The 17,595-nt window shown below is 48.1% G+C and overlaps 1 protein-coding gene across 6 annotated transcripts in view; it reads left to right on the top strand.

Moving 5' to 3' along the window:
• Window positions 1-17,595, top strand: part of TACC3 (transforming acidic coiled-coil containing protein 3) — a 475,241-nt gene that overhangs the window by 335,299 nt on the left and 122,347 nt on the right. For all 6 annotated transcript variants that reach the window (XM_078678629.1, XM_078678625.1, XM_078678627.1 and 3 more), the window contains exon 12: window positions 16,829-16,872. In XM_078678629.1, the coding sequence (XP_078534755.1) occupies window positions 16,829-16,872 (44 nt within the window). The remainder of the gene's footprint in view (window positions 1-16,828; window positions 16,873-17,595) is intronic.

The raw sequence follows: 17,595 nt of genomic DNA, 5'->3' as shown, positions 1-17,595 counted from the left end.
GGCTTCTGGTGTTCTATGTCCCGCTGCTATGGCTGCTCCAGGTCGGGGAGGTTTCCTTCTATATTTCTTTCCTTCCTCTTGCTTTTGGGGGCCTGACCCCTCTACCCCCTTGGGTTTGGGACTCTCTGGTCCTGCCTTACCCTTGTTCTTGGGGGGGTGGATGCCCTCTTGGCTGGGGTGGGTGGGGTTTGGTCGTTCCTGCCTGTTGGGACTGTATTTCCTCCCTTTTTTCAGGGGGTGGTTGTAGGCCTGCTAGGTGTGACATGACTTTGACGCAGGTTTCTGCTTTCCGGGTGAGAGGTGAGGGATGGCTGTCTAGGTGGTTGGGTGGCTGCTCAGGGCTCTGCTCTGTTCTTCCTTTCTTCCTGTCCTTGGACACTGCGGTGTTGCACTCCTTGTATGGGGTTTTCTTTTTGCATGGGGTTTTCTTTTTGTATGCTCTTTTGCACACTGTTCCCCTGCTCCCAGTTTTTTATTGGTGGTTCTGCATTGTGGTGCAGAAAAGTTCTCCAAAGAAAACTAACGTGGGCACGCCGGGGCTGGTCTTATGTGACCTCGCTGACGTCACGTGCATGGATGACGCCTGGACAGAGTCGCGTGATGTCGCCTCGGTGCGCAGGGATGCTGTGGCAAAAAGTTTCCGGATCCAGTCTCACGCCTAGGAATAATTCTACGTGAAGGAATCTGAGGCTAGAATCTTCTCTACCAGATAAATCGTTACCGAAGGTAAGTAACTCGTACATTAGAATGAAGTTCAACTGATTGCACGCAGAATAGATTTCATATTCCAAAAATATAGGTAATAGTTCGAGGATTTGATTTCTCTAGTTTTCATAACACATCACCCATACACAAGTAATAGTTTTTAGAACATAATTACCAACATTTGAATAGATTTCGCAATTTACATTATGAAAAGCATGTAATATAAAAATACAAGGTATATTTCAGAAACATTTGGTAAAGGTTGCCTTCATTTCTGCCCATCAATATCTATATAGTTTGCAACTGGACATGACCACTCTCACTAGCATGACAGATGAGGCAATTTAGAGATTAACATGGTTTACCATCTAAACGGAGTTCCTCAAGCGTTCTTCTGAAATCTTTGCGGTGGGACCAGGGACAGACCCTACAAACTCAACTCAGTGCAATGTCAGACCAGGTGGGAGAGACCTGCTTGGGCAGGGTCCTGGGGATTCTTATCCTTACCCCCTTACCTCCCCCCCACACACTTCCCCTCTGCAGTCCACTCATTGGGGAGGCCCGTTATGGGCAAGTGCCCCCATCAGAGCGGGTCCCAATAGTCTGCTACTCTAACCAGATCTACAGCCAAGAATCTTTGGAAGCAATGCATACAGGAAGCCTGCTGTTTATCCGTTCATTAACAAATGACCCAGACAAAAAAACAGCACAGGAAGAATAGCTACTATATCCGTAACCCCTGAGCAGAACAGCCAACAAAGAAACGTAATCATGAAGGGGCCACCTCAACTCCAGTGGCCTACATAGAATCTGTGCCACGGGGGTAATTTGCGAAAGGACAGGATGGAGACGGGGGTGCAGCGCACACATTTCTTCTCATTGCCCTTCATAGTCCCACAGAACTCTTCCTTGGTGCAGAAAGAGAAGGTATGATCTCTTGGGCAAGGCCTATGGCTCTCACAGGATCCTTGCTAGAGGCAACAAGGCGCCAAACAAAAAAACTAATTCTGGTTTTTTGCAGCAGTGCTTTTCAAAATGCAGATTACTGGACCACTAGGTGAAAGTTCAGCAGCTCAGCCGGGGTACACACCACCTCCCCCACACTACTTCCCTCAAGAAAAGGATCTTCAGCATTGGACAAGGTCACTAGAGCTACTGGCCACAGCTTTGACGGGTCAGCTCACCAGAAGGGGGTCACTATACCTGTCCATCGCACTAATCCTCCAAATCGCAACTCCTGAGAGGTAGAGGGGTTAGCCTTGAAGGAAGTCTGGCTGATATTTCCGACTTTGTTCAAGGTCAATTCAAAACAGAGCACTTGTGGCTGATCTTAGCAGGCAACTGCCACCTCGAAGTTCAAAACACTAGATGTCCATTTCATAATACGTGAAGCAGGGAACACTTGTGGTCTTGGCACAGGTTGTGTGATTTCATAGAAAAACGATTTTATGGAATACCAGTAGTGAGAAACCCTTTCATCTAAACTGTTAAATGGAAATTTTCAGAATGAATAGCATTTACCTTTTTGTAGAAAACAATTAATAGAATGTCTTTTTGGTCGAATTTGGTTTCCTGAAGCTTATTTTTTAGGTGTAAATGCAATGGTTGTAGGTCTAACTTTCAGAAACCTTTTTGTCAGATATTGATTTCAGTGCTTTGAAAGCATCAGAAGTAATTGTTTGAGATTTACATAGGAAATAATGTCCCCTGAAGTAATTTGTTGACCCATCACTACCTGTAAACACCATCTATCGCTGACTCTCTCAAACTCTAAACACCATAAATCCCTGGCCCTTAAAGCCCCTCACCACATCTGAACTACACATCCCTGAAGCATAAAAGCCCTTTCTACCCCAAAAATCCATTGGCCCTGAACCATAAAATCACTCACTACCCCAATTCTACCTTTGCTTGAATCCTAAAATCCTCTTTCTAAGCCTAAACCCCACCCATCCCATACCCCTTAAAACACCTCCGCACACCCAAACGCCAGCCATCCTTGAACACTGAAAAACCCTTAACACCCTAAAACACCAGCCATTCAGGACTAATACGAACTCTTAAACTTAAATTACTCCTCCCTGAACCCTAAAAATCCCTTTTTACATCTAAACTCCACTCACCTCTGAATCCTTAAAACTTCTCACCAATCCTGAACTCTAAAAACACTTCACCACCTCAACCACCACCACCACCCATATTTAAACCTTAAATCTTTGTCAGCCCTAAAGTCCACCTATCCATTAACCCTAAAACCCAACACCCTTGCACACCACCCATACCCAAAACCTAAAAATAACTTGCACACCTAAACACCACTCATCCACGAACCCAAAAAAACCCTCACCACCCAAACACTCCACCCACCTCTGAACGATAAAAACCCTATCTGAAAGAAACAGGTTAGTATTAGATTCCTTACCTTAGAATATCCCCAGGCGTCAGTCTGGATCCGGAAACTTTTGCGTAGCAGTACCCCTGCGCGTCGGTAGGCGTCGTCTGCAGGCGTCCCCTGCGGCTCCGCGTCGTCGGCGTCGTGCGCCGTGATGACGTCGCTGGAGTATATAGACGCCGCCTCCGCGCGCTGACGTCAGTTCTTCTTTTTTCCGCGCCAGTTAGCGCAGATCCGAAGAGCAGTACTCCGGTCTTTTGACCAAGTTTTTTGTTAACTGATTGATCTTTACGGTGCCGGTAGGATGCCCGGTTTCAAGAGTTGTGACGAGTGCGACCGCATGATGTCGGTCACCGACCACCATCGACTCTGCCTCCGGTGTCTGGGCGCGGACCACGACGTGGAGTCCTGCGTCGACTGTCGGGCCTTGACTGGAAAAGCTAGGCGGGAGCGGTCCCGCAAGCTTCTCGAACTCCGGTTGTCGGCCCCGCGTCGAGAGCGGTCCCGGTCCGGTCGGAGGTCGAGGGAGCGGTCGAGGGAGCGGTCGCGGAGCCGCCATGGGCGCTCCGGGAGTCGCCACCATTCCTCCGGCTCGTCAGGTAAGCACAAGAAGTCGGGGCGTCGCCATCGCACCCCCGACTCCCCCCGACGCCCGCGTGCTGCGGCCGGGGGCTCGGGTGACCCCACCCCCGCGGTCCCGCATGGGTCGCCGACGCCGTCTACCCCACACCTGTCGGTCCCTGGGGAAGGCGCGTCGCGTGAGGAGATCGAGGCCTTCCTCATTGCTATGAGGGCGAGGTCTTCTCCGGCGGGGCCTTCGGCGCCTGCGGGCCCGTCGGTCCCGTCTGGGGGCCCGAGCGGTTCGGGTGCTCCTGCCCCGGCGCCGCCGGTGGCTCCGGCCCCGGCGCCGCTGGTTCCCTCTGGTTCGTCGCCGGCTGGTCTCCCGGCCTCTCCGGCGTCGGTTCCTGTGGGCCAGCCCATGGTACCGCCCCCGCGTGGTGCAGCGACTCCGCCGTCGGCTCCGGCCGGCGTCGGGTCCCCGGCACCGACGCCGCGCGGCGCCACCCCCCTTTCCTCCCCGACTCCGGACTCGGAGCCGGACCGGCGTCGGCCGACGCCGGACCCGACGCCGATGGGGCCCGTTGACCCCGATGTCTATATCGTCGACCCAGAATATGGGTATGACGAGGAGGAGTATGGAGAGGGTTGGGAGGGGTCTGAGGACCCTCTATCCCGTGCCTGCCAGTACGATGTGGACTGGGTAGGTGATCTGGGTGATGCCAGTGGCCTGGACGAGTCGCCCAACCCTGGGTTTGTCTCTCCGTCCCCTGTGGCGTCCGAGGCGGGTGCTGCCTATTCGGTGGTCCTGATGAGGGCTGCCAAGGCCTTACACCTTGAGCTCCCCGTCGCGAAGGTCAAACCGAATATCCTGACGGAAGTTTTTAAACCGCAGTCATGCCCCCAGGAGCCTCTGCTGCCGTTTAATGAGGCCCTGACGGATGTCCTTCTGGGCACCTGGTCCAGGCCCGCCTCTGGTGCGCCGGTTGACCGGAACGTTGCCAGGCGTCACCGTCCCTGCGCGGACGACCCTGCCTTCCTGTCCACCCATCCCTCCCCGGAGAGTCTGGTGATCCAGGCCTCCACTTCGCAGTCCGCATTTCCGTCGGCTCCGCCCGACCGGGAATCAAAGAGGTACGACCAATTCGGAAAGAAAGTGTTTTCCTCTTTGAGTGCTGGGCTGCGGTCTTGTAACACCGCGTGCCTCTTGGGCCGCTACACCCACTCCCTGTGGGATACGGTCGAGGAGTGTTTGCCGCAATGCCCCCAGGAAGTGCGGGACAAGCTCACCCGGGCCTTTGTTGAAGGCCGGGATGCGGCGCGGTACTCGATCCGTTGTGGTCTGGACACCACGGACTCACTGGGACGGGCCATGTCCACTACGGTGGCGATTCGTCGCCATGCCTGGCTGAGATCTGCCAACTTCTCACCAGACGTCCAAAATACGCTTATGGACATGCCATTTGATGGCAGTCGCCTATTTGGTGACAAAGCGGACCACGCGCTGGAGCGCTTCAAGGACTCCAGGGTCACGGCCAAGTCCTTGGGTCTCTCGACCCAGACCCAGCGCCAGCAGACGGGTTCGTTTCGGCCCTTTCGTGGCCAAGGGAGAGGAGGTCCCACACGTGCTGCCAGCCACGCGGCGCAGAGCGCTCCCCAGCGCGGTGGCGCCCGTGGTTTCCGCCGTGGTGGCGGTAGAGGCCAGCGTCGTGGTCAGTCCACGCCTCCCTCCGCTGCGGCATCCAAGCCTTCCTAGTCCGAGCTTTCGGGCTCACGTGACGCCAGTGGGTGGCAGGGTTCGCCATCACCACTCCCGCTGGCGCGCGATAACATCGGACAGGTGGGTGCTGCAGCTTGTCCGAAGGGGCTATGCCCTCCCCTTCGAGTCCACTCCTCCAGCCAATGTCCCCTGAAGTAATTTGTTGACCCATCACTACCTGTAAACACCATCTATCGCTGACTCTCTCAAACTCTAAACACCATAAATCCCTGGCCCTTAAAGCCCCTCACCACATCTGAACTACACATCCCTGAAGCATAAAAGCCCTTTCTACCCCAAAAATCCATTGGCCCTGAACCATAAAATCACTCACTACCCCAATTCTACCTTTGCTTGAATCCTAAAATCCTCTTTCTAAGCCTAAACCCCACCCATCCCATACCCCTTAAAACACCTCCGCACACCCAAACGCCAGCCATCCTTGAACACTGAAAAACCCTTAACACCCTAAAACACCAGCCATTCAGGACTAATACGAACTCTTAAACTTAAATTACTCCTCCCTGAACCCTAAAAATCCCTTTTTACATCTAAACTCCACTCACCTCTGAATCCTTAAAACTTCTCACCAATCCTGAACTCTAAAAACACTTCACCACCTCAACCACCACCACCACCCATATTTAAACCTTAAATCTTTGTCAGCCCTAAAGTCCACCTATCCATTAACCCTAAAACCCAACACCCTTGCACACCACCCATACCCAAAACCTAAAAATAACTTGCACACCTAAACACCACTCATCCACGAACCCAAAAAAACCCTCACCACCCAAACACTCCACCCACCTCTGAACGATAAAAACCCTTTCTATGCCCGAACTCCAATTATTTGACTCCTAAAAACCCCTCATCATGCAACACATTACCCATCCCTGAACCCAATGACTCAGCAGTGGCCCTAAACTCCACCCAAGTTTAATTAACTGGATTTTTCCTTACAATTATTTCTTTTAAATGTTTCCTTTCATTTTAGATTTTTTTTTTCTTTCCTTACACTTTTTTTCCCCATGATTTGGGACACATCACTTGGCACCATGTTTCTTTGGATTATTCCTGATTCTTCAGAACAATTAGGCAAGATCTTGAAAGCTTATCTGTATACATAGGTTATACCAACTAGTGTAGCAATACTTCCCTGACTTAAATGTGACCTGTGAAGCAATGTGTGGCAGAGTTACAGTATCCACCTTTGTATGTGCTATTTATGGTTGGTGAAACTAACCAAAAAGAAGTGAAGAATTGAACAGGCTCCAAGGCAAAAATAGTTAGCATGATTGGTGGTGTATCTAGTTTCAAAGATTGAGTGTATTTGTAAACAGCACTTAGAACACTTGCTTTATGCACATAATGATGACCGTAATGTTGAAAATAGAACATGGGGTCATAACAATGTACCATCATACAATCATCAGAGGAAAACACAGTTGAATGCTCTAGGTCTTCTAGCATTTCATGCATTGTATCAGTGTCCCAATTGTCAAACAGTACTAGGGGTAATGACATAATTCTGGGAAAGTTTGAACTTATATGGAACTTGTAAAAGCTCAGTTTGACCATATACATCGTACAATTCCCTATCCCACACAATCCCCTCAGGAACTGGAACTGCTGTAATATTCACCAGGGAAAGGTTTCTCCGTTCAGTGTGATGATGCATGTGGCTTAAGTACCAAGTTCACCAGATGTACTGCACAGCGTTCTGGAAGATAGTTTCTGTTTAGCAGCAAGAAAGATGGTCACCAAACCAATCCAGAGGACCGGGAAATGTAACCAAATTGTAATCCAAAAGGATAAACAAAATGTCCTTTTCAGTCAAAGATAGAAAACATGCACTTTCTGCCTGAAAGGCAGAGGCAGCGGTTGTGGTGGTGGATCTGATGCGTTGAAAGTGAAGTCATGAAAGTTGTTAAAGTATCAGTCCCAGAAGCAGTTCTATCTATCTCTGGAAGCTTCTCATGTGTTGTAGAACTGGGAGATGACTCAATCTCTTGTATATAGACCGTGTTCTTCTCAAGTTTTAGAATTGAAATCTGTTTCTGTACAATTGTTGTAGTTGTAACAAGTAGAAGAACTACTTTGTTGTTGATTGTTAGCCCTCATTGGAGAAAGACTTCAGTCATCAAAGCTTCCATCTGAACTTCCTGTATTGCAGCGAGAGGAGGCAGGTAGCTACCCAGGAGACCACGTGGCTTACTGTTGGTAATCGGCCACATAGTGGTTTGATCAGATCAATTGAGGCAATTAGGATTGCTCACTTTTTTTTGTCCACAATTTTCCCCTGACCAGATCCCAAACCTTCGGGACCCTGCCAGGCCTTGCCCGGGACTACCTTCACTTATCCAGTGGTGGTGTGTTTTACTTGGATGTTCCTTTGTTTGTTCCAGAATTCGTTCAGTTCCTGTAAAATAGGCAAACATTTCCTGATGTCAAATGGTGTTTCTGCCGCCACTGTGCCAGGATTGTCGAGGTCTGGGACTCACATCTTTAACTCAAACAGGATTTCATAGGGGGTCTGATCACCCAGGGATTTTCTCAGCATGTAGTTGAGTGCCCTCTGGACCCCATATAGGTGGTGGCCCCAACTGTGGCCAGAGCCTAGTACCCTTGCTGTTAAAGACTGTTTTAAGTCAGTTTTTCCTCTACACAACCGCACATCCTGCTGGATGGTATGGAGATTTAAAAAAAACATGGTGACACCCAAACTTTCCTAGGCCCCTTTGTAGGCCATTGAGCTAAACATCAGACTCTGTATGAATGTAATGTGCCTACTGCGTATGTCCCGATGAAGGCTCGCAGATTCTTTGTCAGTTTGGCCATCAGATGACTGCTGTGGCCATACCCACAGGAATCCACTGCTACCAAGATGTACTTGCAAGCCACATCTAGTGGCAGAGTGCCGCAATGGTCATGAAAGACAAAAGCAAATGGCTTATTTGAAATCAGTGGAGGTGTCTGAGGTGGACATGCTACAGTGGAACCCTTCATCTGCTGGCAGATGTCACATTTAAGGACAAAGTCCTTTGTCCGTTTGTAAAGACCTGGCCACCAATAGTGTTGCTGCAGTATTGACATTGTTGCAGCCACCCCGCATGTGCAGAAACCAGACCCTCTTGTGCAGCTATTATCAACCCCAGTCTGTGATCAGTGTTTGGTATTACTCTATCCACCACTCAAGGAATGTGAGCATAATGGTATGTTTTGTGCATCTAACTTGTAGGGGTACTGGGGTGGAAAGCCTTTAGGCAGCTGGATGCCATTGCAACATAAATGCATGACTTAATGTGTGCATTACATGGGTCCATAGCAAGCAATCTTTCAGCTTTGCCACTTTTCCCCACAGCAACTTGTGCTTTATTGTGCAGCCCTTTGAATCCATTTTGACTCCAGTAGTGTAGGTATCCATTATAGGACGGGACACAGTGGTACGAATAACAGTCTAAGTGTGGGTAATATCTGCTAAAACGCCAGAATCACTATACTTCCTAATTGTTCCCTTGCCAGCACTGGAATACAGCCCTCGCTTACTTTCCTAATCAGACCTCCATCTTTTTCTACTCCAGTTACAGTTCTCTCATCACTTTCTTGTGCACAATTGCTTTTTATGCTACTATTTGGTACCAGTTCTTGGGCCCCTTAGAATCTGCACTTTTAAATGAAGTTCTTAACATTTTATATAGTCGCCACTCCTGACCTTCCCATACTGTGCACTCATGGTGTTTTCTACTCGGTTCACTAAATTACATTGATACTGTCAAACAACAATCTCTTGCAGCTTTGAGAAAGGCCCGGCGATACACGTGTCGGCTGCTGCAGTCTGAATAAATAAGGATGTAACCGACATGTTTGTTCAAGATGAAAACATAAAAATATTTCTTCTAAAACTGATATAAACCAAATGGGATTCTTTGTTGACTAGCATAGCACATTCCAATTGATGAGTAAATGCTCAACTCATCAGGGAACAGTGTTGAAGTGCCATTGACAGGGAGGCCTTTGCTGTGGTTTGGTCCCTAAAGGAGCGGAGACCCTACCTGTTTGGGACTCAATTCCTAATCCAAACTGACCTCAGACCTCTCAAATGGCTAATGCAAATAAAAGGTGAAAATCCCAAACTGTTGAAGTGGTCCATCTCTGTACAGGGAATAGACTCTACATTGGAACCCATACCTGGGACTGACTATGCCAATGCAGATGGACTTTCCATGTTCTACTTCGACAATGAAGACTCTTGGGAAAGGTTAGCCTCATCCTCTTTTGTTTGGAGAGGGTTATGTATAGGAAAGCGTCCCTTTTTGCCTGGTTACCAGATACATGATGCCAACTTGACTGACTGTGACCTGGGTACCTGCCAATCCGGTTCCCAAGACCTGGGTTCTATCCCAAAACTGTACTTTTGTCTTTACAATTGGCACCCCTTTAGGCCACATGCAAGTCCCTTGTGACTAGAGAGGGCCTCTGAGGGTTGCAGCATGTAGTATGCCACCCCCCAAAGACCTTTCACATGAATACCCACACACTGCCGTTGCACGCTGAGCGTTTTGGTGCAGACTAAAATGAAGTCAACATTGCACCCATCCTTGGGTGCCATGCCCACCAACACTTTCTGTGGCATGGGTGTGTCCCCCTTCTAGCAGACCATACAGTCCTTAAGGCAGGGTGCACCATACTACTGGTGAGGGCATATCTGCTTCAGTAATATGCCCCTACAGTGTCTGCCATTCAGAGGCATTATAAGGGCAGCGAAGCCATTTGAAGTATAGGGGCTGGGAGTTTGCCCACAGCCCCAGAATGGCTCCACTGAAAACTGAGAAGTTTGGTAGCAAGCTTCTCAGCACATTAAACCCACACTGATGCCAGTGTGGGATTTAATGTAAAATGCACTCCTAGGACATCTTAGAGATGCGCCCTGAAAAACAACCAGCTCTGGTGTGGTTCCAGAGTGGCTACCAGCCATGTGCCGCCACCAGACATATTTCTGGACCTCTGGGTAGTGAGCCTCCACTCTCTGGGTCCTGAAACAAAGCACATCCTGCACGGGGGTGTCATGCCTCACCCTCCACATCCACCACCACCCTCTCCCGAATGGGCAGGGGCCTTGAAGGGAAAGTCCTGCCACCTTTGTTGGCAACCCCCAGCCTTTTCCTGCTATCAGCAACTGACACCTGCCAGTTCTGACCCCCACTTTGGGTGGGTGAATCAGTGGGAAAGCCTAGCCAGGAGGGAGGTGCACCCACCTTTGCCAACCCCACCTCTCATGTGGGGAGGCAAAGAGAAGCACACATCTCAGTTCCCTCCATCTTGAAAATGAGGGGATTCATTCAATCAGGAACAGGCCGATTCTCCCTCCCACTGCAGGGTGGCATAATGGGGGTGTAGACACCCCAGGGAAGGGACCCATTGGTCCTGATCTGCACACCCCTATAACACCGCTAAATGTATTTAGGGACACCCCTGAACCTTGCATCTTCAGATACAACAACCTAAGAAGGACCGTAGAGCTGTGCAGCAGTGGAGAAGACGACAAAATTGACCCATCACTACTGACCTGTCTACTGCTCCAGTGACCTTACTTCCAGAAACTGGTGTGCCCCGCAGCCAGCAACCTCCAGGACCCCGGAGGACCTATGCTGTCTTCGACAAAGACTCCTGTCTCCTGTGGACACTGGATTTGTGCAGGAAAGAACTCTACTCCGGTCTCCTGATCCGGGCAGATCCGCGACACTGCACCACTCTGCACTTGACTCCCATGGCCCGAGTTCGATTGAACTACTTACCTGAGACTTCTCCCATGCAATCCTGACCTTGTCTTTATTGGTGACTGACCTCTCCAAGACTCCTCGACGCCTGCAGCCTCTGTTTGAAGGGTCCCCGTTACCGGACCAAGCTAAGGAAAACGGACACCAAAAGGCACCCCTGCATTCTCTGGCCCCTGACTTTGGGGAGCAAAGCCGATTGTGCCTATGTGTCCCCAGGCTACCTTTCCGGCCATTGTTCGCTCTCGCCCAGCCTCTCAGTCCAAGCCTGAAGTGTTTATTCTCAACAAACGTCCTCTATTGGTTTGCATTGGGAACCAGACGCCTGCTTTGCACTCTGCTTCATGAGTGCCACTGGAGATGTGCTTTTGGTGCCTACTTGTGGCCCCTGTTCCTACCTTTGATCCCTGGTCACGACTTGGAAATCGCAGTGTTACTGGTGCTTTTCCAAGTACCCCTTGTCTCTATAGCACTGAATTGGGCCCCAAAATCTCCTTTGACCTCTGCATCCTGCTGCGCCTGTGCCTTGCCACGGAGGGTACACTCTTTACCTAGCTGACCCCTGCCCTGTGTAAGTGTTACCAGCTCAAGACAGAACTACAAAACAGTACTTTCCTGTAAGTCTCTAACCTTGTTTTTCTCCATAGGAATACATTGAACTATATCATAACATTGCATATCTTTATCATTGCAAGGTCTAACACTGTATTTGATTGACATGAACAGAAAGCTTTCCTAAAACTGGAAATATTTTTTGCATTTACAAAATCATACTGCATTCCTGTAAATTATTGCCAGTGACTGTGAGAAGTTGGCCTAATATATGATGCTCACTAGTTCTAGTGATCACCTTGTATCAGTCCAAACAACCCTTATGGTGATTGGTTGTAAGTCAACCTTATAGACCAGCTATCCTAATGGTAGCATGGACAAAGCAGTCTTAGGCTAAACTCTTTTGGCATGTGAAGCCAGCTGTTTTACCACAATATAACCCCTTGAATACCAGATGAAAGGACACCACACAGGTTATTATAAAAATAAACAAATGTATTTGTTACTAACAAAACACCTCTGAACTCTTTGAGATCAGAGGGCTAAGCACATGACAAGACTCTTAAGAAAAATACAATTAGTCGCACAAATTACAATGGTGCCCTAGGGGCACGACAAACCACATACTAAGTAAATGGTATAAGGAAATCGATAGAGGAAATGGAGATGCCCAGAGGCTGTAGGATCGCTGGTACTACACTACCCTAACCTTAGGTAAGTAGTAGGAGGCCCACGGGACGCGTGTGCAGAGTGTGAACTCACACGCGAGATGCGGAAACAAAGTCAATGGGCAGAACAAATTACAAAAAGGTAAGTAAAAGACAGTTCCTACTAGTTACGACTAAAACGACAGGATACCTGGACACTAGGAGAGTCAATCTACCTTTGAGCACCGAAATGCTCTACTTACCTCACCCACGGGCTGTGGGTGCATAGGTGTGAAAGTGTCGTGTTTCCGCGTCGAAGTCTATGGAGCCTTGAAGAAAGATGCTGCAGGTGACCAGGAGGAAGATGTCTGGAGTGATACAAGGGTGGATCGAGGAAGAAGAGGACCTGAAAGCAGAGGGGACAGTGTTAAAAGTCACTAGCCAGTGACCGGTGTGGAACCAGGAGGGAACCAGATGCTGTTGTCGCGATCAGGTGAAGAGTGGACGCTTGACTCTGCAGCCACGTGGACCAGGAGGTGTCTTTGACGACCAGGATGGAGGCACGAGCTGTCCCACGCAGGCTCTCGCTGTCGGCGGTGTCGGATCCGGATTGGGAGTCAACAGGCCTTGGCAAAGGCAACCCACGCGGTGAGTGGAAATGGCATCTGGTGCGGACCAGGAGGGTCCAGGGTGCTCCTCTTTTGGAAGGGAGCAAGGGCTAGTCTGGAGCAACCAGACCAGCGGTGTAGTTTTTGTGGATCGTCGTCTAGGAGGCCACTAGCCAGCCGGCAAGTGACCAGACAACGCGTCAAGCAGCAATCAAGCAAAAGGGCCCCACGCAGATCTCGTGGATTCTGGAGGGCTGGTCTTCTGTGCAGGAGCTGCTCTGGGCTGGGGCTTCTCAATCCCCAAAGCACTTACTCGAGGATGCCTCAGAAGTCGTGCTGGAAGCGAAGTGCTGTTTCTTCAAGATGGCCGGTCCCACGGGTCTCAGCTGTGCTGCAGATGTGGGTAGAGGTCGGAGAGGTCTGGGAGTCCGGGTCTCGTCGGGATCTGAAGTCTGGTTCCGGCAGGAAGGACGACAGTGAACCGCTAGGATGCTTGATGGTGCCTGCAGTTGCAGGGTGGACACTCCATGCTCACAAGGGAGATTCTTCAGTCTTCTGGGGAGCAGAACGCCGAAGTCCAGAGTTTCTTCTTGTAGAGTTTTTCAGGATAATCTAATTTGGAATGGGACCAGCTCCTACCTTTATCCTGCTAAAGGGGGCTGCATTAGTGACTAGGTCCCTCCCATGGGTGGGACCAGGAAGGGGGTGGTTACACCCCCTATCCTTTCTCCGGTTTCGCGCCAGAGCTGGAGCTGGAGTGCCCCAGCAACTGGTTTGAACCGGGGTATGCACAGGGACACCTTGTGTGCCCCAGGCATGTCTTATTCCTTTCAGCCCTCCTTACCTCAATACACAAAATCCTGTCTGGGGTGGTGCTAGCACCTCCCAAGGCAAGAAACCCTTTGTTCAGGCCTCCCTCGCTGGAAGGACTCCCAGCAGCAGGAGGTCAGACTTGTGTCTGTGGTGGCAGCATCCATTTTGTGATGCTGAGGCTTCGTTTAACTTTAACCGGGGTTCACAGTTACTTACATGTCGTGTCCCTCTAAAAGGGTGGAATGCTACCCCGTCCCCAGAACTGGTGAGGGGGTAGTATTCCAATTCGTATGACACCTTACTCAACATGTTTTTATAATGCTATACCAAAGTTAGCATTAACCGCGAGGATTATAATGCACTTAAGAGTATATGGTATAGCGTTATAATGGAACAGCTATAAGGACTTGGTTGCGCAAGCTGCAGACAGGCTCAGCTCATGCTAGAGCACCATCTCACATAATTCCAAGCACTCTGCCTTGAGGATTGATAAGGCCTGCCATAGGAGTGACTGATAGGAGTATATGTGTCCATTTTGGGTTTAGATATAGGTATACTATATCTACAGCAAAGGGTGATTACACCACCTTGCCCCAGCTGTCTTACCAGCCAGTTGTGCCTGTTTAGAGGGCCAGCCAGGGGTGGCATAATACATGCTGCAGCCCCTGGTAGGCCTTGGGTTCACCTATGCCCTGGGTACCGAAGGTACACTGTACAGGGGCTGATAAGGTGTCCCAATGCCAATTGGTAAATGCACCTAAAGTACATGTGTGTCCATTTAGAGCGAGAACAGCTAGGCTGTGGGTCTGATCAGCAGGCCCACAGCCAGGGAAAGTCGTAAACCAGTGAAGCAAAAATCTGGGGTGACCATAGGATTGCAGACCCTACTCTCCTACATTGACAAACTGTGTAACTTCCCTTCACTAAGTGATTCTTGGTTCTAGTAATACAAATAACAAAGCAACAACTTTTTATACAAACAATTGGTCTGGATTCAGTCTTTGAGTGTGACATTTCTTGCCTGAGTGAGTACAATAAATGCTTTAACTTTACCTTCTGATAAGACTAACTGCTCAGCCCAACTACTACTAACTTGAGAGTAAGGTATTCTCTACTTTAACGTCTGCTATACCTCTCGGGATCCCATGGACTCTGTGCACACTATACATTACTTTGGTAAAGTATATACAGAGCCAATTTCTTGCAGCCACCATAAGTACCCCTAAACCTAGGCTGGTAGCAAACCGTTTTGGCAACCTCTGAACATGACAACCCTGTTCCTCCAGGGATCGTGGTAACAAATCTGGAACCCTTTTGCTCAGTCACTTGTGGTCTCTTCTCTGGGGGAAATATACAAGGAATACCTGCCACCTACAGGAAGACACTTGTACAGGCCTTGGTAACTAGCCGCCTAGACTACTGCAACGGCCTGCTGACTCTAGCGAATGCAGATGCAGTGGGTCGTTTGCAGGTAGTCCAGAACACAGCGGCGAGACTGGTCATGAGTGTACCGGCCAGGACTCCCTCTAAGCCCTTGCTGGAAGAGCTGCATTGGCTCCCGATACGGCAGCGTATCAATTTTAAGATATGCTGCACGGTCCACAAGTGTCTTTATGGGGCTAGCCCTAAATACTTATCACAATCTTTGGAGCTGTACCAACCCGGCCGGTCACTCCGCTCAAGTAACCAAGCCCTCTTAAAACCACCTGTAACAAAAAAATCCAGACAAGGAGACCGTGCATTCTCCTCGGTTGGTCCTGCCTTATGGAATAAACTCCCTATCGATGTCAGAATGACCACTAACCACCTGTCCTTCAGAAAAGCACTAAAAACCCTCCTCTTCCAAGAAGGCTTCCGGCCCCTTTAACACCCTGTCTCGCATAACCTGTTGACTCTATGGCTGCCAAAGCGCGGAGATACCCTTACGGGATTGATTCCAGCGCGATATAAGAAATAAAATAAATAAATAAAATAAATACACTGTGGGACGTTTTCAATGTTTGACACAATGTGATTCTTGTATAAAATATGTGCGCTGTAACGATCAATAAACAGAAGCAAATGAAAGTTTTTAGAAGTATCAGGACAGTGAACAGTATAAAAGGTTCCACCATTGTGTAGAAACAATGTATATATGCAAGCATATAAAAACAATCTAGAAATCTTGCGTACTCCTACTATGCGTCCCCTAACCTAAGTGTCTAGGGTGTGTGTTCTGCTAAGAATCCCCATACTGGATGATCCAACCTCTGTTAACTCAAAGTAAAGATTGTAGCTCCCCGTTGTGGTTACATGCTGGATACCCTTTGCAGAGATATCAGCAAGCTGCTGGGCCGAAGCTTCAGCCTGTAGAGACCTTGCCAAAGACAGCAAAGCACTCCTCTGCCTAAACCTGGAAATGCTTATTTATATTAAAAAGCATCCTTGCGAGTCCTCGAGCATGCTAGCATTGTTTTGGTCTTTAGTAGCCGCGTCGCCTCGTGTAAGAAAAATACACATTTGCACAATGTGTGTCGAGGTCTTGTACATGGTGTTCAAGGAATCATGATTATTGTCATGCTAACTTGAATTTGTAAGTGAAGCAGTTTCAGAGAAACTAATCCAGCATTGTCATGCACACATGTGTATTAGGGTGTGTGAAAGGGAAAGCAACTCCAGAAACGTGTGCATGGTGAAAGATGACCGTGTCTGTTCATGGGCCTATCTTAGACACACAATAGACATTATTTGTGTCTTCGCTACTTTTTGAAGACCTGTTACAATGTTTGTTTTTCATATTTCTTTTCCGTTTTCTTAGCAACTTGCTTTCTGGTTTGTCAAATGTGAAAAGGCCCTAGTTTCTACATTTTGTTGACACCCTTATATTGTGCTAAATTATAAATGCATATAGTGTTTTTTTAGGAAACTCTAATTTGGGAGTCCAATGTAGCACTGTCCGTGACCGTTCTGTGGGTTAAATCCACATTTTCTTTCTGCTTCTGCTTTAAATGTGACATAATGCTGTTTTTTTTCTGTAGGCAGATTGTTTCTGAATTTGAAGCGACAATAACACAAATGCTTGGTAAGTAAGTGTTTTTAGATAAGGCTCATCACTATTGATCATAAGTAAAGGAATGTTAGAATATCGAAAATGCATAGTGTAAGCTGATATCAAGAATATAACCATATTTAGTTGCAATATGATTTAATTAAAAAAAATGTTTTGACCTAGCCTGAAGACCTCTTTAGCGGTCTTGCCAATCTCCTGTTTTCAAAAAAATGCATTCAAATAGTTCATGCGTACATGGGGCTTTTAGCCAATTTTTTATCCATTGAGCTGTTCAAACATCACTCAAATTGTGCTCTATCACACCATTGCTCACTGAGTCAGCCCACTTCAACTTTTGCAAGCCTTCACTTAATTTTGCTTGTGCATTTGTATATATTCACCTACAAAATTGTCCCCCAGCCTTAGACATTTGCAGGCACTTGTATTTACCAGTGACTGCCAGTACCAGTGTATGATGAGGTGTAATCAATTGATTGAAAATCAAGTAATTTTTCAATATTGCCATCAAGGGGTACTAGTGACATCGTACATGTGGTGCACTATATATATATATATATATATATATATATATATATATATATATATATATATATATATATATATATATGTATGTGTATATATATATATATATATTCACTGAAAAAACCATAGGTTATAGACCATATATAGTTAGGAATTAGCATTTACAAAACCTTGAAAATTCACTGAAAAAACCATAGGTTATAGACCATATAT

The sequence above is a fragment of the Lissotriton helveticus genome, chromosome 2_2, assembly GCF_964261635.1.
Source record: "Lissotriton helveticus chromosome 2_2, aLisHel1.1, whole genome shotgun sequence".
Lineage (NCBI taxonomy): Eukaryota > Metazoa > Chordata > Amphibia > Caudata > Salamandridae > Lissotriton > Lissotriton helveticus.
The sequence above is the reverse complement of the archived record's forward strand: the minus strand, read 5'-3'. Positions and strand labels throughout refer to the sequence as shown.